Below are 26,839 nucleotides of genomic sequence, written 5' to 3' on the forward strand. Positions count from 1 at the left end.
TAACCCAGGTATATTGGTTGGGTTAGACCTAGCTGGTCCGGCATGGTTACTAGCTCAGACCAGTAATCGGGCAAAGCAGCAGGCACCCACGAACTAATTATCGCGCGTGCACTGCACAATTACCTTCCCACCGTTTAGCAATTTAGAAAATGCAGAAACTGGGCAGGAGGAAGAAGGGCGTACCTGGAGCTGTAGCTTGAAGGTGAAGATGATGGTGTTGGAGAGCTTGAGGTTGCTGGTCCAACGTACTCCTCCTCTGCTTTTTTCCTTGTTTTTATTTTCTTTGGTTGTCTGTTCGTCGTCTGTCTCTCGGTTTTCTCCCTTCCCTCTTCTGGTCCTTCTTCTTCCCCTGTTCTCTATGTTATTGCCCCTCTCTTTGTTCCCTGTTTTTTTTTTCTGTTCGCTCCTCTCTGGGAAAAAGCCCCGGTTCCCTCTGTTTTTTTTAGCCTCTCTGTTATCTTTTCTCCCCCCTCCTCTCCTCTTCTCTCCTGATCTTCTCTGTCTTTTATAGGCTTTTCTCGCGCAAGGCTAATCCTTATCTTCCCCGGGCGCTGATCTTCATGTGGAGATAGAATTTGAGACTCCGTGTTTTGGTTGGATTGGGACACCAACAGTCCTGCCATTGTTGGACTGTTGGTGGTGGTTTCCTCCACGCCTCAATGGCTTGTTATGGCCGAAGGTAGTGCACACTAGAGGGGAGAGAGGAGAGAAAAAAACCCAGCCGCCCCCCCCCCCCCCCCCCTCCGAGAGCAAAAAGCTCCTTCCTCACTCACAGCCAGCAACCCATTCCCTGTAATCTTCTTCCCCAAAGTCACGAGAGGAAGCAAGAACCTAAACGAAAAAACTTCCAAAAAGCAGCCCGTTGCCGCAGGGACTACCTCCTGACATTCTTTCTGCCTTCGGTTAAGCTTGTCCTCATCAAGGAAAGATAATACCATCCCTCAACCATACCAGCACTGTGCACCTCCTCCAGCTCCAGAAGCAGTACAGCGGCAACAGCGCGTCTCCTCCCTTGCATCAGTTGCCCATCCTCACCGGCCGCATCTCCAGCAAACTATCCTCTCTCTGTACTGCACCGTGGGCAGGTAATAGCAGCTGTCTCTCCTCAGCCACATGTGCAGACATCCCCCCTCAGCATCAACAATAACGAGACCAGCAAGGAGGAGAGACCCAGCAGAGGAGGAAGAAGACGAAAAGGGAAGAACCCAGGACCAACAAACGGACACAAACACAGGGACACGAAGCAGGAGACCAGGGTAACGAAGCCAACACCGGAGACTAAGAAAACAGAACGACCAGAACAAGTGAAGATAAGAAGAAACTGGGGAGATTGTCTGTTCAGCCAGCAGCATCACGTCTCCATCGCCATCGACGTCCTCGCCTCCGGTTGCACCACCCCTCCCTGAACAGACGAACGCGAAGGAGGACAGAGGAAGCACAGGAGGAACTGAGAGGAGGGAATACCAGTGGAGAACAAGAAGAAACAAAAGAGGAGGAGAAAGCAGCCGGCCAGTCTTCCTTCACCAGCGTCTCCATGGCCAGCATCAGGTAAGTTCTTCGCCTTCCCTCCATTTTGCATTTTAATTCACTAACACTGTGCACCTTTGAATTATAATTACTTGCCTCCTGATATTACCTTCGTCTTCGAGCAACAGCCCCCTGCCCCTGAAACGAGTAAGCTTCTTCCCTCCATTCTCCTGCCTTCTTTGTGCTTGCATTGCACTGTGCGAAGTGCAACATGCATGCGTGAATAATTCACGCATGCGTGCTGCCGTCCAGCCAACCGGGTCACTGGTTTGAACCGGTGACCGAGCTGGTCCAGCCCCGCCTATACGGGTTGAGTTGGACCCAGCCCCAAAAAAAATAAAAAAAATAAAAAATAAAAAATGTTTCCTTCTTCTTTTAATCCAAATTTTGTAGATTTGTCCACTTGCGCCCTAGTTAGAAATAATATACCTTTTGGTTTACATAATATTTACCAACACCAAAATTGAAAATATTTGTAGTCACTGATACTAGAGTAAGGAATATCTTAGGCAGACCATGAAAAGCATGATACAACAAACTTTTAGCAATTTAAGACAAAACCAACAATGCAACCTGCCATAGATAGGATGCTTAAGGGGTAATAATATTTTTCCTTTCGCGTAACCAGTCTCGTACCATAAAATCTTTGTTAACAATATACACTACCAGAAAATCGATAAATACAAACGGAAATACCGAGGGAATATTTCCGTTGGTAAATTTCCGAGGGATTTTACCGACGAAAATATTCCCTCAGTATATATCGAGGGAATTACAGTGGGAAAAAAAATTAAAACAAAGAAAAAAAAATGATGACGTGTCATTTTTACCCACGGAATTTATTCTGTCTGTAAATCCGTCGGTAAACTATGAACACTGTTCATCATGTCAATTATAAAGGGAATCATCGACGGAATTTTCCGTCGGTATTTTCCAGAAAGCTCCAGAACTGTTCACTTTCCAATTGCACTATTAATTGTTGTTCTTTACGGACAAAATCACTGACGGATTGAAAAGTCGTCGGTGTTATTTGGCGGTTTTCTGAAAAAATTAAATTAATTTAAAATTTTCATTTAAATATTACAGACGGAATCACCGACGGATTGAAAAATCGTCAGTAATTGTTGGCGGTTTCTGAAAGCTTTTTACGAAATTGAAAATTTAATAATTAAAAAATATTAATATTCAATTATCCGTTGGTAAATCTATCGCTAACGCGCCACAATAAAAAACCTGAATCCCCTTATTTCACAAGAGACAGACTCATTTCTTCTTCTTCTTCTTCTTCATCTTCACTATATGTAAAAAACATCAATATCTATTTCTTTCTCTTCTTTTCTCTCCTCATCTCCTTCTCTTTTCCTCCATGCTCGGGTATGTCTTCTTCTTCTTTCTTCTTTTATCCTGTTAGTTTTTTTTTTAATTAATATGCTTTACAAATTTTTTTTTCTCTCCTTAGCTTCACTTGCAACTACATTAAGGTAAGATTTTTCTTTTTTCTTCTTTTTTCATGATTTTTTTCACTATATTTGTTTTTTATTTTATTTTTAATTGTTTTTGTTCTTAATAATTGTATAAATGTTGTTGTGAGATTTTTTTTTATATGAGATCAATTTTTAGTTGATTTATTTATAGGATTTTTAAATTTTTAGCAATCGCAACTTCATTTTTTTCATATGAATGTTTTTAGTTGAATTTATTTTTTCGTGTTATTTATTTGTTGCAAATTTGTTTGATTTGATTTTCTTCTTCTTTTTTCCAAGCATTTTGAGTATTATGGAGTGTTGATTTATATTAATTTAATTATTTTATAGTTTTGTAAAATAGATTTTTTAAAAAATATTTTTAAATAATTACCTATGGAATTATATACGGTATTTTTCCGAGGAAAATACCGACGGAATAAAGCGGATAATTTTTTCTTTTTTTTTTGCGTGTTTTTTCCATTAGTAAATCCATCAGTAATAATACTTTTTTATTACCAACGGACTTACAGACGGAGAAAAAATTATTGACGAAAGATTCATCGATAGAGCATTTTTGTCGGTGATTTTGTTGGTAAATTAATTACCAACTGAATAATAGTACAAATACTGACAGAAAATTCCATCGGTAAATATAAAAATTGTGGTAGTGGTTGTCTTTCAATTTAAGTTTTTTAAACTATCAATTTTATTTAAACTATCAATTGCGTTAGGTTTACCAATACCTGTAGGAATATTGTGCGTTATATGATCAAAACCAGATGATATACAAAGGATATCATACTCATTAATGTTGGCTAATGCAACTTTATTTGTTGGACAATACATACTTGCTTTTCCAATTTGATCAACTAAGGATTCGATTATACAATTTTATAATTAAGGGATCAAAAAGTGGTTTGGCAATTTCTTTGTTGTTTTTATGGCTTTTTCCCAGGTATAATTGGTCATAGAAAATAGGAAAAAAGTACATCTAAATTTGTAACAAGACATCTTGCGTACCCAAGAGTCTAATGATGCAAGCATAAGAAGATAGAATATTCGAAGGACGACAAATGCATGTAGTGGTTGAAGGAAGATTCTTATCGCAGAAATAAAAAATAGATAACAATATCCGGAAGACTTTTTAATGCAAGATCGGTTCACTACTCCAGTCTATAAATAGACTCCTTTCAAATGCAAGAATTCTCACCCCCTCAACTCAAGCAATAACAGCTAAAAGAGTGTTAAGTTATAGAGCTTCACTACAATGAGAAGTGTTCATTTCCTACTAGCTTTTGTTCTCTTGACTCTGGCATCCTCAATTGCCTCTGCCTCTGACCCCAGTCCCCTTCAGGACTTCTGTGTAGCCATCAATGATCCCAAGGCTGCTGGTAATGCATTCTTCTTACATCTATCATTTACATTTCATAAGAAGCTGCAGCCTCTTACGGCTTGTTATTAGCTATACATGAAAATCGTTCCCTTGTTTGTTCATGCATGCATGAATTGACCAGCATTTGTTTTGTGCAGTGTTTGTAAATGGGAAATTCTGCAAGGACCCGAAGTTGGCGACAGCAAATGATTTCTCCTTTTCAGGACTCAACATTCCCAGAGACACAGGGAACCGAGTTGGATCAAATGTTACTCTCTTAAATGTAGATCAAATACCAGGGCTTAACACGCTCGGCATATCTTTGGCTCGCATTGACTATGCACCAAATGGTGGCTTAAACCCACCCCATACTCACCCTCGTGCCACAGAGATTCTAGTAGTCGTCGAAGGCACACTCTATGTTGGATTTGTCACATCAAACCCAGATAATCGTTTCATCAGCAAAGTCTTATACCCTGGAGATGTTTTTGTGTTTCCATTTGGCCTCATTCACTTCCAACTCAATATTGCCAAAACCCCTGCAGTTGTCTTTGCTGGTTTAAGCAGCCAAAATCCTGGTACTATTACAATAGCAAATGCAGTGTTCGGGTCCGATCCTCTCATCAATCCTGATGTTCTTGCCAAGGCCTTCCATTTGGACATCAAGATAGTGAACTATCTTCAGAAACTGTTTGGAGGAAACAGTGAGTGATTAAGACGTGTAACATGGACTAGTAGCCTGATTTTACAATGTCTGGCAACCTTCTTTGTTATGTTATAATACTAAATTAAGTACAATAAAATGGTTTCGTATAAACCTCAATGTGTTCCTGTCTTATCTTGGATGACATATATAATGTTTAAGTTCGTTAATTAGCCCTCTCTATGTTTCAAGTCTAAACATACACACAATTACTTCTTGGGTCTATAAAGGGACCAAATTTCAACAGGGATTCTACAGCTTTTTGACTATAAATTCTCGAATATCAGGAAACAATTAGGATCCTTTTTCCAGGGCTCGAAAACCATTTATTTCCAAAAAAAATCAAAGATCCTTCTTCAAGTCTTAATAACCACTTTCTCTAAAAACAATTAGGATCTTTTTTCAATCTTTGTAACTACTCGTGAAACATTTTCATCTAAAATATGTTCTTGAAACACATATAGAGACCATATTACTTTTACACTTAATAACCATAGTGTTTAACTTCACCAGCAACACAAAATTTTTCTCTCTTTAAAAAATATTGATAAAAATTTATATGAAGAAATTTCATACGGGAAAAATTAACAAAAAAGACCTAACCACCCTAGACCCGGTGTTGACCCGATCTATCCAATCTTGTCCAACTTGCTTTTTTATGCTTTTTTTCAGATCCCGCTCACACAAACTTCTCATACACACAATTTTTTTATATATAAACACAACTTTTTCTATACTATTTCTTTGCAGAGCAGGTAACATTTTTTATCCTAATGAAAGACCATCACCAATGTTTTTCACTAAATAGCAGGCATGATACAACAACCATGACATACACGTCAATCACGAGCCACCATGGCTAGCCAAACCAAAACCAACACCAATTTTTTCAGTAATGATATAATCTCCTATCCATGAAGAAATTCCTAAGGCTTGGGTTTATAAAACTCCCAGTCACCAGATAAGAAAACCAAAGCTAAAACAGGCCTACAAGCTAGAGATCAGTACTTACTAGCAAGACAAGTCCTACCTAAAATCAAACAAATGCCATGAAAGCTAGCGAAAGGCCATTAAAGCCAGGCCAAACCAGGTTAGCCATACAACTTCTAGGCCACATACACACTCCCTAACCTTTATTTTATTTACTCTTCCTTTATATTTTCCCATTACATACACATAATGACTTAAACACCGAAGAATTTCTTGTTCCATAAAAGACTTATTTATTTTTTAGATAGTCACCAGTCAGGCCCCTCAACATAGCTGTCCAAAGCTAATATATGTGTGAAGTTTTTTCCACGTATACCAGCAAACTTGGTGTCATTTATTGCTGCACAGAAATCCTGAAGAGGGCTGGGGTCGTAGGCACATGCAAATTAGGAAGCCAGAACCCATAATGCAAAAGCTACAAGGAAAAGATCACCCTTAATAACGACTTAAGATTATTAGTTTCAAAATTTTGAGGTGTCGAGGGTGAGTAATCTTGCCTGACAATTTATAGGTGATGTTCTGAAGCAGTAGTGTCCGTCATCTCGAAGTTGATGAAGCTGTACCGAGTAGATAGTAATGGTTAACTGACTAACTACTCATCTTTTAATTTATCGCAGTGATGATTTATTGTTGAAGCACTTCATCTATATATCTTTATATAATTTTCAAGGCAGTTGTGGTAATTCCAATCTCATATTTTACGCTACTCTATCTTCTTCCTCAGTAATTATTCAATGTGGACTTGGACTTGTAATCCTACATCGAAGTTCAAAATTCAAATTCAGACTTTTTTAGTATTAGAAAGGACTAGAACACTGGTTCTTGTTGATGAAACGATTGGTCCTTAAACCTAGTAAGTATGATGTTTGCTGCTTCTGTATAAGCTTTCCCAGAAATTTCTTTCACATCTCCCCAACCTTGGCATCCATTTTTCATGTCACCACATATATGACCATGGCTGGCCTCTTCATCAAATCATAATTTCAAATCTTTCTTGATGAAATGGTTCCAAAACTCAGACTGAAGCACACTGTAGTTGTCTAAGAATGGAGTGGTGGCATGAATAGATTTCCTTAAAAATAAAATAAAATCTGTGGTCAGACTTGGTGATTTAATGGGTTTCAGAGGATTTTGATGGAGTTGAAATGGCAAAATAATAATAATAATAATAATAAATAAAAATCATGGGTTCTCGAGTCATTCTCTTTACATTTGGTGTATTTGGATGTGTAGCTAGAGCAGTCGGATTCAGGAGAGAAAGTTCATACGGAATTGGATCAATTCAAATTAATGGATAGCATCACTGAGAGTAAAGAATGTACAAAATAGTGAGTGGGATTGAGTGCTCCTATAGTGTACATAATTTACTGGAAAGTCTCCATTGATCCTATCCACAGATATCTTGAAAAATTACTGAAATCTGCATGTCCTTATCTTCTTGCCAATATTTCTAGCACTTGTAGATAACCATCCCTGAACAAATTACGGAGAGCCATTATAAATTCCTAGCGATTGTTGTTTGAGTAATTATTGTTTAATCCCTTTGTTTTTAGAATCATAATTAGCCAGACCCTTTCGTTTAAAAAATTGGCAATTGATGAAAGTAAATGACTTTGAATCCTAGGTAGTTTGCTGCAAATATAATTAAAATCTTGTAAAACCATAGCTCAAACTCTCAGGCCTCCCGATAACTAAGAAGTTGCGCCATCGCACCTTTTCAAGTGCGTTTGGTAATCTGGTGGATGCTTTTTTAAAATATTATTTTTTAAGATTTTTTTTTTATTAATATATCAAAACTATCTAAAAAATAATTATTTTTTATATTAATATATCAAACAAAAAACAATTTGAAAAATACTTTAAAAAATAAAAACTATCACAACGCCAAAAGCAGGGAGAAATAAGTATAAGATAATTCAATGTAAATAACCTAGCTACTTGACCACCTCGTCCAGCATTAGTGCTGGAAAGTCTTAAACCATGGTTTTTAAGATTTCTATATGTATAACTAACCCAACTACTCTTTTGTCTATAATATGATCCAATGGAGTTAAGATAGAGGCGGCTCTGCTTGCTTCTGTGTCTGAAGGCCTCCTTGACTGGCATTGTCATTTTTTTGACTAACAAAAATATGGATGATTAGACATTAGGTATGCTTTCAAAACTGGTCTGCGTTAACAATGTGCTAAACATACATTTCTCTAGTTTATTTGGTGTGGTTTCAGTTGGTAATCCACTTTAAGCTATGATCCAATCTTAGACGAGTTTAGTAGGCAGTACACTGCATCGTTTCAACTTGTACACCAACATAATTCAAAGGGGGTGAAATAATGAAAATTATTTCTCCACCTAATTCTTTTTTTTTCCTCCAAATTCCGGTAGTTAGATTATATAGAGACACTCTTTTTAACATAATGTCTTTCCCTAGACTAATAAATAGGCTATGTGACCATTTTCTTTATTTTTTGGTCTTAAAAGTCGACATATATAGTTTTCGCATACCAAGACTGGTGTACTTACAGTATATTTTTCTCATATCCTTCCATCCATCGGATTCTAATTTCTGATTGAAATTGTTGAAAATAAAATTATTAGTCAAACTTCACTTACAAGTTTAAAATTTTAAAATCGATTTAGTTCACATATAAAAACTTAAAGACGAAGAGATTAGAAGTTCAAATCTAGCCAACTTCATTCTCTTTAGTAAAATCAAGCTCAAAATATTAGTTGGCAGCGCAATTTCTAACCTTAAAGAGCTTTTACTGTATTAGAGTGTAATACATGAGTATCATAAAACCATTCTTCTTTGTCAATGACATATATTCTTGGAAGAAATTGTGCTCTTACTCTTACATCATTCTATTCCCCTGGGGCAGAAATGTGCTTGACAGAAGAAAAGAAATTAGACTGTCTGAATCTCCCTTCCCACGTTTACGTGTTGTTTGTTTTTGTAGTTAAAATCATATTTCATAATATTTTAAATTTTATTTTTCTTGAAATTAATTTTTAATATTTTTGATTCATTTTGATATATTGATATCAAAAATAATTTTTAAAAAATAAAAAAAAATATTATTTTCATATATTTTCAAAACGAAAAACACTTTGAAAAGCAACCATTATCACATTCACAAACACTACCTACTACCTAGTTGAAGTAGTTTTTAATAATTTGAACTGTGCTTGTTATTTTTGAAGCTATTGCTCTTCCAGAGCTAAGCAACAAGGATACTCCACTTCTGTCCAAAACCAATTGTTGCATTTAATTGCAGGGACTGGACATCAAAGACACAAAATTTTATGAATTGTGGTTATGACAAAGGATGCGAGGATGTTTCCTGATATTCGAGAATTTATAGTCAAAAAGCTGTAGAATCCCTGTTGAAATTTGGTCCCTTTATAGACCCAAGAAGTAATTGTGTGTATGTTTAGACTTGAAACATAGAGAGGGCTAATTAACGAACTTAAACATTATATATGTCATCCAAGATAAGACAGGAACACATTGAGATTTATAGGAAACCATTTTATTGTACTTAATTTAGTATTTTAACATAACAAAGAAGGTTGCCAGACATTGTAAAATCAGGCTACTACAGTCCATGTTACACGTCTTAATCACTCACTGTTTCCTCCAAACAGTTTCTGAAGATAGTTCACTATCTTGATGTCCAAATGGAAGGCCTTGGCAAGAACATCAGGATTGATGAGAGGATCGGACCCGAACACTGCATTTGCTATTGTAATAGTACCAGGATTTTGGCTGCTTAAACCAGCAAAGACAACTGCAGGGGTTTTGGCAATATTGAGTTGGAAGTGAATGAGGCCAAATGGAAACACAAAAACATCTCCAGGGTATAAGACTTTGCTGATGAAACGATTATCTGGGTTTGATGTGACAAATCCAACATAGAGTGTGCCTTCGACGACTACTAGAATCTCTGTGGCACGAGGGTGAGTATGGGGTGGGTTTAAGCCACCATTTGGTGCATAGTCAATGCGAGCCAAAGATATGCCGAGCGTGTTAAGCCCTGGTATTTGATCTACATTTAAGAGAGTAACATTTGATCCAACTCGGTTCCCTGTGTCTCTGGGAATGTTGAGTCCTGAAAAGGAGAAATCATTTGCTGTCGCCAACTTCGGGTCCTTGCAGAATTTCCCATTTACAAACACTGCACAAAACAAATGCTGGTCAATTCATGCATGCATGAACAAACAAGGGAACGATTTTCATGTATAGCTAATAACAAGCCGTAAGAGGCTGCAGCTTCTTATGAAATGTAAATGATAGATGTAAGAAGAATGCATTACCAGCAGCCTTGGGATCATTGATGGCTACACAGAAGTCCTGAAGGGGACTGGGGTCAGAGGCAGAGGCAATTGAGGATGCCAGAGTCAAGAGAACAAAAGCTAGTAGGAAATGAACACTTCTCATTGTAGTGAAGCTCTATAACTTAACACTCTTTTAGCTGTTATTGCTTGAGTTGAGGGGGTGAGAATTCTTGCATTTGAAAGGAGTCTATTTATAGACTGGAGTCAGTGAACCGATCTTGCATTAAAAAGTCTTCCGGATATTGTTATCTATTTTTTATTTCTGCGATAAGAATCTTCCTTCAACCACTACATGCATTTGTCGTCCTTCGAATATTCTATCTTCTTATGCTTGCATCATTAGACTCTTGGGTACGCAAGATGTCTTGTTACAAATTTAGATGTACTTTTTTCCTATTTTCTATGACCAATTATACCTGGGAAAAAGCCATAAAAACAACACAGAAAATGCCAAACCACTTTTTGATCCCTTAATTATAAAATTGTATAATCGAATCCTTAGTTGATCAAATTGGAAAAGTATGTATTGTCCAACAAATAAAGTTGCCTTAGCCAACATTAACGAGTATAATATCCTTTGTATATCATCTGGTTTTGATCATATAACGCACAATATTCCTACCGTAATTTAAAGAACTTAAATTGAAAGACAACCACTACCATAATTTTTATATTTACCGATAGAATTTTTTGTCGGTATTTGTACTATCAGTCCGTTGGTAATTAATTTACCAACGAAATCACTGACGGAAATACTCCGTCGGTGAATCTTTTGTCAGTAATTTTTTATCCGTCGGTAAGTCCGTTGGTAATAAAAAAATAATATTATTACCGATGGATTTACTGAAGGAAAAAGCGCGCAAAAAAAAATTATCCGCTTTATTCCATCGGTATTTTCCTCAGAAAAATACCGTATGTAATTCTTTCGGTAATTATTTAAAAATATTTTTTAAAACATTCATTTTACAATACTATAAAATAATTAAATTAATATAAATCAACACTCTATAATACTCGAAATGCTTGAAAAAAAGAAGAAGAAAATCAACTCAAACAAATTTACAACAAATAAATAACATGAAAAAATAAATTCATTTAAAAAAATTCATATGAAAAAAATAAAGTTGTGATTGAAGTATTAAATAAAATTAAATGAAGTGGTAAACCTAACGCAGATTTAACACCAATTTATTAATTGAAGTATTAAATAGAATTGATAGTTTTAAAAACTTAAATTGAAAGACAACATAACTTTATAAATGAAAATTTTAGAAGCATAAGAGTATCAACATCTAGAGCTTACATATGATATTAGACATTTAAGAGAGATTAAATGAAAATAAATAATTATAGTTGAAGGGAGCTTGGATACTCCGAACCTTTATAAATTTATAAATATAGTTATCATTAATTTTTAAAATTCTGAAAGAAATATAATACTACTAAAAATTAAAAATAAGTAATGAATTAAGTAAATTTATTAGCCTAGATGAATCACAAAAGATATTTGATAAAAAAATGAAAAATCTTCAAACAAAATAATAAGTGCTATTGTATACACTAATGATACTGTATCTAGGTAGTGAGAACTAATAATATATATATTAGAAAAAGAAATTATCAATAAATAGGATTATTGAAACTAGAGGAATTGAACACCATATATTTTGATATCAATGCCTAGGATTAAATGTAAAAGTAAAAGACAAAATAAGCTAAAAAAAAAAAAAACATTCTAATGATCAGATTTATTGTGACATGAGACTCATTAAAGACATCAATTTTGGACAAGACATAACTATATCTCTCATTTTCAGCATGCCGATAACACTCTTATTTTCAGTCTGATAATCTCTCTTCTCTTCAATGAACATTAAGAGAATTCTAAGATGCTTTGAATCAAGGTTGTTAAAATCATATTTTGACTCGTAAAATCATACGATTTTATGAGTCAAAACATGCTTTGCATGTTGAATCGTTTGAAAAAATAAAAAATGAGTGAAATCGGGTGAAATCTTTAAAATCGGGTGAAATCGCAAAAAAATCACGAGTTCAGGACTGATTTTGCGATTTCACCAAAACACATAAACTGAAGAAAAATGTTCCCCCATGCTCCAATTGTCCGACGCCTAATGGCTGTATAAATGCACAGTCACGCCAATTCTTCAAAGTCTTCACTCCAGTTATCGGGCGGAATAAATCCCTTTCTTCCTTTGCACTGAATACAAATCCCTAATCTCCTTCTCTATTAACCAACCGGCAACCACAAAAGCTGCGACGATTACGGTCACGATCACGGTCACGGTCCAGTCTTCACTCCTTCTCTTTCTTCACTCCAGTCATCAGTCCAGTCTTCACTCTAGTCATTAGTGCTCACGGTCGCGGATTCCTTTTCATCAACAACGATGATGATCTCCTCAACAGCTCACGACTTTCTTTTCATCAACAGTGGCAAGTTGACAACGATCTCCTTTCTTTTCCATCATCAACAGCTCACGGCTTCTTTTTCATCAACAGCAGCAGGCGACATCGCTCTCCTCTTCAGCCTTCATCATCAACGACTTCCTCTTCACCGTAAGTTGTTCTCCTGTAATTGTATCTTTAGCCTTCAAAATGTAAAACTGTAATAGTGTAATATTCCCCTTATCCCCTCTACAGATTTTGAATGTTGATTTTGCCGGTCCTGATAATGATTTGGAATAACAATTTGTCCATTTATAATGTTTTTCTGTCCCTTGAATTGAATTGATGGAATGATTTTAGGGTGGTATGGACTGTGGAATGTGGAAATTGTGTCTGCTTGATTGAATGGTTTTAGCGTGGTGTGGACTGTGGAAATCATGTCTCTGGAATGTGGCAATTGTCTCTATTCGTGTCTCGTATTAATTAGTTGTTGTTGCTCTGTGTCTGTGTAGTGTGGACTGTGGAGTCTGTGGACTGTGGAATGATGGAATGATTTTAGGATGCCATTTCAGTATATATACTAAAGTAGATTGAAAGTATTATTTTAGGATGCCATTTTATTAATGGAATGATGGAATGATTTTACAAAAAAATTTAATTGTATAGTATATGTACTGAAGCACATTGAAAGTATTATACTGTGGAGTCTGTGAAAGTATTTTTAGGTGCTTGAACTATGTATGAATTTTTATTTGAAGCATGAATTTTTAGTTAATGTATTTTAAAATTTCTTATGATTTTATGATTTTACAATTTATTTTTACGATCCGAGTTTGTTTTGCATTTTCCGTGCCGTGTCAAAATCACAATTTTGACAACCATGCTTTGAATTGATCTCAGGTTTGAAGGTAAGCTTTCATAAAGATTTATCATTGGTGTTGGAATTGAGGATCCTTTTCTGTTTTTTCCATGGAAGTTGGGAGTTCAAGAAGCTCTACTCATACTGCAAATAGCCTTATGTGTCGGAAGGAGGGGTTGTCTTTCAAGTATTTAGGCTTGCTTATTGGTGTTTTGTAGCCTATTATTAGCAAAATAAAATTTAGATTAGCTAATTGGAAATTAAGGGCGTCATCTATTTATTGGTGGAAGGGTTTGCTTGATTAAATTGGTGCCGAACAATCTGCCAATTTATTATCTTTCCATGTTCCCTATTCCAGCTAGTGTTGCTGCAAATATTGAAAGAATGATTAGATCTTTTCTCTGGTTTGGCGAGGAGGGTGGAAAGAAACCGTGTAATGTTAAATGGGCCTCAGTTGTTATTCCAAAAAAAACCATGGGGGGCTTGGTATTGGATTTGTAAGATTTAAATTTTTGATTCAAATTCAAGTTTAAGTTAACTCAAATCCATCTTAAGTTAATCTAGGTATATAAAAAAAAAATTACAACAAAATTGTTTTGTCTCTTTTAATTCTTGTAGCTGCCGTGACCCTTCTCTTATTAAACCAAAGATTAATAACAATCAAAACTAAAAGGACTAAATCTAAAATACCAATAACATTAAGGACTACAATGTTATTTAATCATGTTAAATTAACATTCCAATAAATGAATAATCAATTTAATAAATTTTAAATTCAAAATAAACTAATTAGAAATATGATTAACAGTTTAATAATTTTATATACACCAATGGAAAATAAAAATATCATAAAGGATCGCCCCCGGCAGGAAGTTAAAAGTCGACTTGTCTTTATATTTTCAGTACTTTATGTTACTCAAATTGTCGAATTTGATCCCTAACGTTAAAAGTCTTATAATTCGACTCAATTATTCATAATTAACTAAAGAAATATTATGTTGGATGTAAGCATATAGTAACCTGCAGACTTGTTGGATTACATTTCTATTCGTTTGAAAAATTGTTTTTCTACTAGGAAATTTGTATAGGCAATTTATCCAATATATAGGAAAAAGCAATGGGCACATTCTTAGGGTTTCTATATATATATATATATATATATATATTTTTTTTTTTTTTTCTTTTTTTTTCTTCTATTAAATTTCTCTTAATTAGTTTCGATATATTTTGGAGTGCTTCTGCAATAGTTAACTTTCATACATATCTAATAAAATTTAAACAAACTAATAAGGATTATAAACATAAATCGAGTTTGAATTATACTAAAATTAAAACAAGGCATGATTTGGTTCCGTTAAGATAAAAAATAATCCAATTGAAACTCAATCAACAATTGGTTCAAATTGTATGCTTCCATTTAATTTGGTTTAACTTTCCATTAAAAAAAAAATAGTCTATGGGCATTTTAGTTGGGTTTTTTTTTAGCCTTTTGGACATGCTTTGGTATATGGGCCTAAACTATTTATTTTATTAAAAAAATCTTTGTTTGTTTTATTTTGGTTTGATTTTTTTTAATTTTTTAAATTTAAAGTTGAAATAAAAACAAATTAATCATTTTTTAAAAAAAGAATTACATTTAGTACCCATAATATTTTAAAAAGAACATAGTTTATATCCTGATCTGAAAAAATAATTAAATTATTCAAAGTAATTAAATTACTCTTACATATATTAAATTAGAAAATCGATAAATGACAACAAACTTCTCTTTTTTAGTAACAATTCTCTCTTATTAAGAAACCATCTTCTCTTTCTTTTTGAACCAAAATCAAACACAAAAATGTGTTTTTTTCTAATCAAAGATAAGTGTCTATGAATTATGAGTTTTTCTCAATCAGGATACTAAGTTGATTTTCTATGAATTGATTTTTGAGTCATCAAAAGCATGCATTTCCTTTATATAATGAAAGGGTTGGTTGGTTTTTAATAAGATGAAACTATTAAATATTCTTAAACCTCAACATGCTTCAATAAATATGATTAGACAGTTATATTAAAAGAAGTTAAGAGTTGAAGATCTCGTGGAAAAATGACTAAAAAAAAGCTATTTGTAGATGCTCTTGTGGACAAAGCTGGAAGATCTTGGATATGAAGTTTTTATGAGAAACAAATAGTTTGAATATTTTAGTTGGATGTTGATAACATTTGGAAATCAATTTCTTGGATTTTTGATCGTGGGAGGATTCTTTAATTTTTTTTAAGCAAATTTAAGATTTCTAATTAAAATTGAAGCCTAACATTGAAATCAATTCTCAAAAAAAAATATTTAAGATTGGGCCGAATAGAAAAAAAATCTTTTATTGCCCCTCCATATATGTGAGGCAATGCTTATACTTTCTCGATCTACCTTTTGCTTACAATTTGTTTCTATCCATCCTTTAATTAAAACCACTTTTTTATTTAACTCTCCTTTAACTATACCTTTGTGAGTAAGATTATTTCATTAGAAATATAAGATATAAAAATACAATTTTCAACTCTCATTTATCAATAAAAGCAATAATGAAAGCTATAAATATAAACTTCTATCCAATGATAAGAACAACATAATAATGACTTTCATTGATCAATGAAAGTAAGAAATATATCATTGGCTTCTATTCAATGATGGAAGCTATAAATATTGGCTTTCATCCAATAATAAAAACAACTTCTTCTTCTTCTTCTTCTCTATAAGAAAACAACACACACTCTCTTCATTCAATATCAAAGCAACATGATCATTGTCTTCTCTTCAATAATTGAAGCAACAAACATTGGCTTCCATTCAATAATTAAAGCAAGATAGTCATTGGTTTTTCATAAACCCTTTTTCAATATACTTTTGTAATCTTTACCAAGGTTTATCAAGTGTAAGTTGTAAGACTTGTGGCACCCGACATCGCGACGGCCTTAAAAATTAGTATTTTTGGGAAGAATAGATTTCTGGCATCCTATTCTTTGATGGAGAATATTCTTGTTTAAGGAGTCGCCACCTAGTATTATGGTCACTAGGAACTCTAACTGGTCAATAGAGATTCTATGGTACGAGACTGGTTACGTAAAAGGAAAGATATTATCACCCCTTAAACGTCCTGCCTAAGGCAGGCTGCATTGCTGATCTTTGTCATTAATTGCTAACATTTTTTTTGGTTTATACTATGATGGTTTGCGTGTAATATTCCTGACTCTGGCGCAAGTGAATATTCAACTACGAATATTTCCAATTCTGGCGTTGGTAAATATTACGTAGGTATCAAAATGAATAAATTTAAATCATTATTTCTTTTTGCTCCTGACTCTGGTGTCAGTGAATAAACAAATAAAAATCAATTTATTTTTACGCATACACATTATTTTTATTTTTATGTAGCTAAATAAAAGCAAAATACAATAAAACAAAATAAAATAAATTTACATTAGTATTTTTATTCCTAACTCTAGCGTCAGTGAATAAACCAATAAATTTATTTTATTTTATCTTATGTTATTGTTTTTTGCATGCACATTTTTTATTTTTATATAACTAAATAAAATACAATGAAATAAATTTGAATCGATATTTTTATTCTGACTCTGGCGTCAATGAATAAAAAAAAATTTCAAAGTTATATTTTTTTACATTCATAATTTTTATTATTTTTTATTTACATTTTTTTGGGCTAGGCCCAGCTCAGCCCACATGGGCTGGGCTAGACCCAGCCAGCCCGGTCACTGGCCCAAGCCAGTGACCCGGCTGGGCAAAAAAAAAAACAGATGTACGCGTGAAGCAATTTCACGCGTGCATCAACAGTGCGAAGGTAATTAAAATACCTTCGCACTGTTCAAATGTTATTGAACACAGAAGAGCAAAAAGGGAATGGGCGCACATGTTTCTGGAGATGGCGAAGAAGGCTGCAACGCTGGTGTGGCTACTTTCGTTCGACTGCTTTCCACTCTTTCCCCCGCTATGCCCACTGTCCCCCCTTTTTTGATTTCTCAGTTCTTGAGATGCAGGGGCTTCTGTTTCTTTCTTTGATTGTGTTCTGTCTCCTCTGGTTTCGAGATGAAGGTCAGCAGACAATGGTGATGCTGGTTGTCAATAATCTTTGGTTCAGTGTTGTTCTTTTTTTTTTTGCAGGGACGAAGAAAATGGCAGGGCTGATCTGTGACTCTCCTCTGCCTTTCTCTCCTTCTCTGTGTATTTTTTTATATTTATGCTCTGTTTTTGCTCTGCTTTTTTCCTCTGTTCCTCCTCTGGTTTCTGGGTTTATTTTTCTCCCCCTTTCCCTTCTTTGTCAACTGTTGGGTATTTATAGTGACCAATCCTCCTCTCCCTCAGCCTAACGTCTCTCCTCTTGATAAGCACGGCTGAGGGAGACGCTTCCTGCTAGGACTCGGACGCGAAGCCTAATCCTTATCTCGCCGGGTTGTGATTATCATGAAGATAAAGATTGCTTCTCTGTGTTTTAAAAGGACTAGGATGCTGGTGTTTCACACTTTCGTTTCCTTCTTTGCAGGCAGGCGTTCGGTGCTTTGAAGACGAAGATGACGAACATCGCCTGATTGAAACGGTGCTGTTTTTAGGGCTGGAATGGTTATTTCCAATCTGGTCCTTGAAGTTTCTAAATCCTTGCATTCAAACCCCTGGTCTTTTAATTTTCAAGATTTACCCTCCTTAAAATTAAATTAAAAATAAATGGGTAAAAATTGGTTTATGATAGTTGCTCCCTTTTTATAATATTTACAATACAAAGACATTGAAAATTTTCATTTTTTTTAGCTTTGTGTAGTAAATTTATAAAGAAAAGTAGATATGAAAAGATTTTTTTTTTAGTCTTGAAAACTTCAAAAACATATGACTTTTACAGAGACAACATGTCATTTGGAAGACAACCCATTTTTGTTTTATTTATTTATTTTTTTTGCTTTTTGTTTTGAAATGAATCAAATTGTTTTGGGCATCCGGCCTGATGATAAAAGAAACGCGAAGAATTTCGCGAGTGGTCTAATTGTTCTAGACCTGCCCGATGATTGAAAAATACAAGGATTTTTTTCATGATGGTCACATTGTAATGGGTTGCCAGCCCAGATAGTCACATTGTAATTTTGTTAGTTTTTAGTCCATATCTGGAGTTTCATAGTTTTAAATTACACAAAAAACAATTGTATTTAAAATATAATATCCATACCTACAACTTTAATAAGTTATGTATTTCAAATTTTATCATTTTTAGAGTCAAATTATAGTTGGAAGTTTGGTGATAAATGTGTCCTATTTTTAGCTTCACTTTAACAAGCAACCAAGTGTTTTAGCGCATCTCTTCATCATTTAGGCACCCATTCCATTTCAATATCCTTTCTAATACCATTAAACATGAATCTTACATTAATCAAACTAATTAAATCTATCATCCATAGACAAAAACATTCCCAATCAAATCATGATTTAATGACTACACATAGTAAATAACATAATTCCACTATAACAACATCAAAACAAACAACTAAGGTTCATAATCTCAATTTCACATACACTAACAATTTTAACACATCTTATATCACATATTTATTCAATCTAATTAACTTGGATGAAGTTCTTATCCTTGATGTTGATGGATTATAAATTAAGAAACAAATGTAAGGAAATACTAAGTCATCTTCATTTTCTCTTTTCTCCTTTCACTTCCTCTAAAACTCTCACTTACAACTTATACTCTCTTCTATCCCTTGAATTGTTTTGCGTGGTTTTGATCTTCCAAAACCCTTAAATTTATGTTTCTGTGTTTACCAAAAATATTATGATAAATTTACAAGGTTTTCTCCTCTTCCCTAGCATGCAAGGCCAGCTGCAACTTGGCTTTCTTTAAAAGCCAAGTCTTTTATTTATACTCTATAAATCATTTATTTATATATTAGACCCTCATAGTTTTTTTGGTTGCACATTCATCCTGTATCTTTTTGTTATATAGACATTAACCCCATATTTTCCCCTCATTTTCACTTTGAACCCAACTATAATATTTTTTCCCTTAAATTAGCCCTAATATTTTCTTTATTCTTACATTGGCCCAATAAACTTTTCCTTTCTAATAATTTAATGCTACACCTTTTTTCTCATTCTTTTTTTATCCTTTTTTTTTTAATTAGAGTTTTTTTTTTAATTTAATTATTTATTTCAAGGTTAAATTGTACCAGATCCACCACTAGTTTATTTTAAATTGAGGTTAAGTTATTGTGGATTTTCATTAAATATATATCAATATATTTTTCTCACATAAATATTTAATTACTAATTCTCAAAAGCTATTATATTCCATACACAATAAAGTTTCTTCTATTAATTTAATATATTAGATTTCTTATTATCTATGTATATTTTATACTGGAGTTTATATTTTTTTTACATGTAAATGTTCATGGACATGCTATAGAAGTATTAAAAAAAAAAAATAATAAATTAGATCAAAGATTAAATTAAGCCGGGTCTAACTATGCTTTTAACCCGAACAACCAACAAGACTGCATAAAGCCATAACCCCAGCCTCAGCTTCCACTACTCCACCAACTGAACCACAAAACACATAAAAATGCTTCTCCGCTCCACAAAACCACTCCATCACCACCTCTCCGCCACCAAACTCCTCCTTCTTCGCCACCTCAAAACTCTCCCCTCCACCACCACCAACAAAAGACGCCTACTTCTCCTTAATCCACAACATAGCAAACATAATCCGCAAAGAAGTCTACCCAGAACGCACCCTCAAGTGTCTGTTTGAAAGAGGCTGTTGTTTGATGTGATGATTACCAGTCATTCTCAGCATCTTCAGTAGATAAATTCATTAATTATGCTAGTAGGTTAATAATGCTTGCATTCTTCCACTTACTTGAATTGTCTCCAGTCAGTTAAAAAAATGTGTCATGGATTGCCATTTGCAAATGTGGGATTTACAGTTGGTTGTATTTTCTGAAGAGACTGTAGATGTCATAGAAGCATCATTGAGGTTCTGTTCTCTGTCAAGAACTAATTTCGTGAGAGATGAACTAGCAAGGGGAAGAGGGTCGGTCAACTTTCAAGACCTGCACTGGTTTTCTGATCTCACATTTCCTTGCAGTACCATCTTAGGTTTCATGGCATGTTCCATTTCAGGTTTTTCTTCTATTACTCGGCCAGATATCATTTTTCAGCTACAGGAAATATGCTTTAATGTCTGGATATTCTAGATAGCTCACATGACTGATATTCAAGCATATGCCAAAGGGATATGAATGGGCTACATTTCTCATCGATATTATTTTCCTAGATATCAATGGCATGCATTCAGCCTTTTTGGTACACATAATTTCTGATTCATGGCATCATCGTTTAGCATTGTATAGGCAGTAGATGAAGTGTTGAGATGAGAGTACAGAGCAATTTCACAGCTTGTCTTTTGAATGTTGATGCATCAATCTTCAAAATTGAGTATGATATATCTAATCTAAAACAAGTTATTGTCTACACAAGTATTTTGCCAGTTGACAGTTCGTGATCTTTGAATTTATATGCCTTATTCATAGCCTTCACAAGTCGATATTTGGAACTTGCTATTAATTAATGGTTTGCTAATTGGACTGACTTGCTTCAGTTGTGTGATAAAATAAGCAAAAAGATCATACTCAATTTTGAAGCTCTGCCTTCTCTCTACCCTCTCCTCCACCTATGGCCACTTTTTCAAACATTCAAACAAACACAACATTCCACGGATCAACAAACAACCAAAAATCCCTTTTCAACAGCCACCTTGACTCAAAATAACAACCACCTCCTAAACATAATCGCAATATTCCTAGCCCAAAAACCCAAAATAACCACTCCTTTAACATTTCAGTGCCACAAATTTACTTTGAAGGGTTCTCAATATGGGCTGATTACTATTGCATAAAGGCTTCTTTTAACAAGTTTGGCTCTGTACTCAAACTCTATGTATTTAGGCGTGTTAACAAATCAGGAAGTCTTTTCGGTTTTGTAACAATAACATCAAACTTTTCTGATAAAGTTTTGCTAGAGAGTGTGAATGACATTTGGTTTGAATGTCATAGACTGAAGGCTAATTTCGCCAGACATTCTAAAAAGATTCCAAGAGAGAACAAAGCTCTAGACAGATCAAAACCCAAAACAACTATAAGAGTGCCTATTAGTGAAAGAGATGTAAGAAGTTACAAAGAGGTACTCAGTGAAGGAAAAGAGGTACTTAGTGAAGGAAAAGCGGAACAAACACATCTACCTGTGGCTTCTGGACTAGAGGATTACTTTGAAAAATTCTCCCTTGATATTGAAGATGAGGATTATGCTTGGCTAAAGAGATGTCTTCTTGGAAAAATCAAAAAAAGGTCCAATTACTCTTCTATATGTTTTGGACTGCTCCAACATGATATAGATTTTGCTGGACTGCGCTTTCTTGGGGCATCTCAGGTCCTCATAATTTTTATACTAGAGACATGTTAATGGAATCATGGAGGAAGAATAATGAATGCTGGGATGTTTTCTTTGAGGAAGTACGCCCTTGGGCTGAGACTGACACAACTTTGAATCGGATGACCTGGATAACAATAAAAAATCTACCCATTATAGGGTGGAATTGCAGATGCCTCACAAAGATTTTAGAAAGAACTGGTCAGATGATAGGTTATGATAAAACCACTCTCAAGCATTTTGAACTATCACAGTTACGGATCCTCATTGGTACACAACTGGATAAGGTGAATAAGGTGATTGTTTTGCAACTCAATAATCAAACATATCAGGTTAAGATAGAGGAGATGGACCATTTACATTACCCAATTGCTGGCTCTATTTCATACACCATGGATGACTTTCAGACGTCCCTAGAGCAAGGGGATGGGGATGATGAGGAAGACTTGGTTGATGTGGCTGATGACGTAGACACAGATGAGGACAGAGCAGGTGTGTCTCCATCAGTCACAAGGACTCTTGGGGGCGGCAGCAAGCAAAGGATGGAGACAAGCTATCACCTTTTGATGATAGCTCTCTTGTCATATTTAATGCTCTTCATCTTGATGCGATGCAAGATCAACATGCTGCTTCATCTTCATAGAGATTTCCAGAAATTACAGCATACAATCTTCCTATTTCTAACAGCAACTATATAAAATGCAGTCCCATTCCCAATGCTCTTACCCTATATATGGAACAGGGCACTCCTCTTTTGAAAGAAGATGTTAGAAGCCCTGCAGCTGCCTTGGGCCTTGACTTCTTTGTAAGGGCCCAGATTGTAAGTCCAGTTTATGGTCAAAAGTTTCATTCTCACATGGACAAGGGATCTCAAAGCCCATCTTACTTCTTTCTATTTCATCTGGATCAAACTATGATTTGGCCCTTCAATCAACCTATAATCCTCAAGCCTTAGTAATTCTGGAACCGCAACACATGAATCATCGTGTTATTTTACACTCTGAAGCAAACACAAAAGAGAGTGCAACTGCTCTATCTGCTAAAAAAAGAACAAAGTTGCGACGTACAAAGATTATTACAGCTGATGGGAGTTTGAATGAAACAGTTAATAAGAGTGAGATGGATACTGAGGACTCAACAATTCAGATGTGTAACAGGAGGAACTTGCTAGCACATGGCGAAAACAATGAACCTTCTGAAGGTGATGAGGTTTGTTTAATGCTGGAACTAGGGGAGGCTTTGCAGATTGAAAAACCTCATAACTGTTGTAACCCATTTTTGGGTCCCCATAAAATATATATAAAAATATATAGCCAAAGGAGGTTAGAAAAATAACAGGAGGCAGAAGCGCTTAGAAAATGGTTGGAAAATTGGTCAATGAGGTTAAAAATACAAAGATGGAATTTTTGATAATATATTCTTGAAGGAGGAGAGCCCTGTTGACAAGGAAAATTTGAAATTTGAGGAGAAAAGCCCAAATTTGGATGTTTATGGACTTAATTGGATTTTTAAATGAATTTATAGGAGATTTGAGTGGAAGAAAAATTGATTTTTAAGTCAATTTGGGCTTTAATTAGAAGAAATTTAAGTTCTGGGACCAAAATATATTTTTTAGGAATTTATTGGGTCAAATCAGGGGTTTAATTGAATAAATATTGAAGTTTAATGACCAATTAGGGGTTTAATTAAAAAAACCGAAACCAGGGACCAATTTGAAAAAACCGGGTAAATAGAGGGGGCTGTTTTACTTTGGTTCAGGGGCCTAATTGAAGAAATTGGAAGTTTATTGATCAATTGAGGGCTTAATTGCATAAATCAGAGGCCAAGGACTAAAGTGAAAAACGCGGCCAACTATGGGGGCGGAGATCGAATTTGGCAGGGATACAATTGAAATGAACAAGAAATGATAGAGGACTGATTTGAAGTTTGGCTCATTTAAATGAAACGGCGCGTTTTATCCAAAACGACGTCGTTTCATAAAAAAAAAAAAAAAAAAAGAGGAAGGCCAGAACGGTGTCGTTTTGAACGACACTGTTCATCTTCCTCCTTCCCCCGTTGAACAACAACAGAAGACAAAAACCATTTTCAAAAAAACCGTCCCGCCTCTCTCTCCTCGTCCCCACACCTTTAGACCACCGAACGGGTCACTGGCCGACCAGCCGTTGCGTGATTGAAGGCGCACCTGCTACATTTTTTCCTATAAATAGAGAAGAGAACAGACACAGGAGGGGGGAAGAAAAAAAAACGGACAGAAGAGAGGGGAAGAAACGAAAAAAACAGAGAAAAAACAGAGGGAAAGACTTCTTCAGAATCAGCTCCCCAGGCCGCCGCCGCCAGCGCCACCCTAGAGCCACTGCCAGCTGCTGCCTCCCTCCCCATAATGGATAACAGCCCTGTACTGTGAGAAGAAGCAGAAGAAGCAAAAAAAAACAGAGACAGACAGAGGAAAAGCAGAAACAGAGGAGAAAGGAGGAGAAGCCGCCGCTTGGAACCACCGTCAGAACCACCGGAAGACATTGTTTCCGCCACCAGGTTTGTTTCTGCATCACTAGGAGTGTTCGCCATCGTCTTCAACATTGTTTCCGCCACCAGGTTCGTCCCCTTCCTCGTCGCTGTGCAGACCATTTTCTCGCATTTCACTGTTCAAGTGAAATATAATTCACTTGAACAGTGAAATGCTATTTCACTGTTCATGTCAAATATAATTCACGTGAACAGTGAAATGCTATTTCACTGTTCACGTGAAATATAATTCACGGCCTGGTAAGGCCTGCTGGGTTCAGCCCAGCCACATGGGCCGAGCTAGGCCCGGCCCAAAAAAAAAAAAAAAAAAAAACAAATTTTAAAAATTCTTCAAAAATTATTTCAAAAAATATGTGATTTTGTTGTAATTTTATTACTGTATTTTGATCAATACTGGTTCATATTTTTATACTGTAAGAATACAAACCCAGTATTAAAATACCCGATTTGCGTCAAAACATCAAAAAATACATAATTACAAAAAAAAAATGTTTTGTTTTCATGCATACGGCCTAGTCTCTCCAATATATATATATAAATATTATAACAGCATATTTTCACACAACAAATGAAATTTCAAAAATCAATATATGTATTAGCATGCATTTTGGCTTTAATAACCAGTTTATTCAAGCCATGAGAACTAGGCCAATATTTCAAAAATTCTAAAAATTTTTTTTTGTCTTCTTTTAGTATTTGGGATTAAGAATTTATACGTAAAATGTATTCCTGATATTAAAAATATAGCTTTTTTACATAGACCTTAGAACGGTTAGGTTTTACCCGATAAGATAAGGACCTCCTTATTGAGGAGGACTTTTCTTGAACCATAGACGGACCAACATACATAAACATTAGAACGGTTAGGTTTTTACCCGATAAGATAAGGACCTCCTTATTGAGGAGGACTTTTCTTGAACCATAGACAGACCAACATACATAGACATTAGAACGGTTAGGTTTTACTCGATAAGATAAGGACCTCCTTATTGAGGAGGACTTTTCTTGAACCATGGACGGCCCAACAACTAGGAAACACAACGAGACCTTGAATTTTATCAGACAAATAAACAATGCAGCTTACCTTAGGTATGGCGTATTTGGGGTGCTAATACCTTCCCTTTACGCAACCAGTCCCCGTACCCGATCTCTGAGACCAGTTAGGGTTCCTAGTGACCAAAATACTAGGTGGCGACTCCCACACCATCTCTCACTGCTAAGAGACAAAGAATTCCTTGTCTCCCCTTATTTACCAGATATATATATCCCATCACACATTCGAGGGTGGACGATCGCCGCGACGTCGCGCACGTGCGACAGAATGGCGACTCCACTGGGGACCTTGTGGACTAAGCTTTGTTTTTGTCTGATTTGTTTTTTTTTGTTTTCAAGTGTTTATTGTTAATATGTCTTTTCTTTTTGTTATTTGCTTATATGCTTTAAATATATTTTTTTTATACATATTGTTCATGCATTTGTATAGAACTGTCACATGCATCACATACTTTGATTTTGAGAGGCACACACGAGCTTTAAGTTAGGTGGGGGATTAGCGATTTGCCCTATGACTATCGGTCAGGGTTCAGATGCGTGAAACACCCAACTCATATCTGAGTGCCTGCTTGGTAATGGTGGGTATACTTACCTTAACTGTTCCTTGCAACGCCCCCATACTGTCTTTACGAAGAACGTCACTAGGCAGATATGAGACCCTTTTAGAGACCAAGTAGTAAACCTATCCTATGTCTCACATAAAGGAACTAGAACCTACCTTTAGGTTGTATGCTCCATAATCTCTTTTGCATCAAAACAAGTCTAAACCTAAAGGTATTTTTCCCAGGACTTGTGAATGAAATGGCCACCATTGCTAAATTTTCCATCATAGAATACGAAAAAATTCTGAAATGTCACAATTGACTGAAGGAGACTGCCTTAGAAGCGATGCTAAGAAGTTGTCACCAATCAAGAACCTGAATTGCATTATGAATGAGGTGACCAAGTTAATGACTCACTTTCAGAATGTGGATGAGGATGCGTTTTTTAGGAAATATAGACGTTTGGTAGAAATCGCAAGGGTAGAAGTTTAAGCACAGCTGTGCGAGCCTTAGTTTATTTTTGGGAGCCAGACTACCGGTATTTTTCTTTTGGAAGCATAAACCTATGTCCCAATATAGGATGTTGACTGAGTTTC

General features: G+C 35.1%; 5 protein-coding genes across 10 annotated transcripts in view; 3 read left to right on the plus strand and 2 right to left on the minus strand.

The window, feature by feature from the left end:
• The window catches only part of LOC7469828 (pentatricopeptide repeat-containing protein At5g18390, mitochondrial), a 51,885-nt gene extending 30,698 nt beyond the window's left edge, over positions 1 to 21,187 (plus strand). Inside the window, exon 2 of the mRNA XM_052449303.1 lies at positions 20,646 to 21,187. The gene's annotated coding sequence lies outside the window, so the exon portion shown is untranslated. The remainder of the gene's footprint in view (positions 1 to 20,645) is intronic.
• Positions 1 to 26,839, minus strand: part of LOC7453557 (germin-like protein subfamily 1 member 13) — a 90,521-nt gene that overhangs the window by 16,209 nt on the left and 47,473 nt on the right. The window contains exon 1 of one of the 3 annotated variants that reach the window (XM_002325334.4): positions 10,518 to 10,583. The exons of the other annotated variants lie outside the window; for them this stretch is intronic. The gene's annotated coding sequence lies outside the window, so the exon portion shown is untranslated. Of the gene's footprint in view, positions 1 to 10,517; positions 10,584 to 26,839 lie in introns of those variants that run through there. 3 annotated transcript variants of the gene reach the window in all.
• LOC112325612 (germin-like protein subfamily 1 member 13) overlaps positions 4,181 to 26,839 on the plus strand; it is an 80,603-nt gene continuing 57,944 nt past the window's right edge. Inside the window, exons 1-2 of one of the 2 annotated variants that reach the window (XR_008058146.1) lie at positions 4,181 to 4,384; positions 4,524 to 5,127. Coding sequence is in view for 1 of the 2 variants with exons in the window: in XM_024592420.2 (XP_024448188.2) it covers positions 4,261 to 4,384; positions 4,524 to 5,077 (678 nt within the window). In the remaining variant the exon portion in view is untranslated. Of the gene's footprint in view, positions 4,385 to 4,523; positions 5,183 to 26,839 lie in introns of those variants that run through there. The other variant, XM_024592420.2, reaches the window with a different exon arrangement.
• The window catches only part of LOC7469832 (germin-like protein subfamily 1 member 7), an 80,595-nt gene continuing 57,944 nt past the window's right edge, over positions 4,189 to 26,839 (plus strand). Inside the window, exon 1 of the mRNA XM_052449309.1 lies at positions 4,189 to 4,236. The gene's annotated coding sequence lies outside the window, so the exon portion shown is untranslated. The remainder of the gene's footprint in view (positions 4,237 to 26,839) is intronic.
• The window catches only part of LOC7469831 (germin-like protein subfamily 1 member 13), a 64,749-nt gene continuing 47,479 nt past the window's right edge, over positions 9,570 to 26,839 (minus strand). For 2 of the 3 annotated variants that reach the window (XM_052449304.1, XM_052449305.1), the window contains exons 2-3: positions 10,370 to 10,520; positions 9,570 to 10,230 (exon numbers count right to left, since the gene is read on the minus strand). In XM_052449304.1, the coding sequence (XP_052305264.1) occupies positions 9,677 to 10,230; positions 10,370 to 10,493 (678 nt within the window). In that variant the 5' untranslated portion in view covers positions 10,494 to 10,520 and the 3' untranslated portion in view covers positions 9,570 to 9,676. Of the gene's footprint in view, positions 10,231 to 10,369; positions 10,574 to 26,839 lie in introns of those variants that run through there. The other variant, XM_002325335.4, reaches the window with a different exon arrangement.

The sequence above is a fragment of the Populus trichocarpa genome, chromosome 19 (genome assembly GCF_000002775.5).
Source record: "Populus trichocarpa isolate Nisqually-1 chromosome 19, P.trichocarpa_v4.1, whole genome shotgun sequence".
NCBI lineage: Eukaryota > Viridiplantae > Streptophyta > Magnoliopsida > Malpighiales > Salicaceae > Populus > Populus trichocarpa.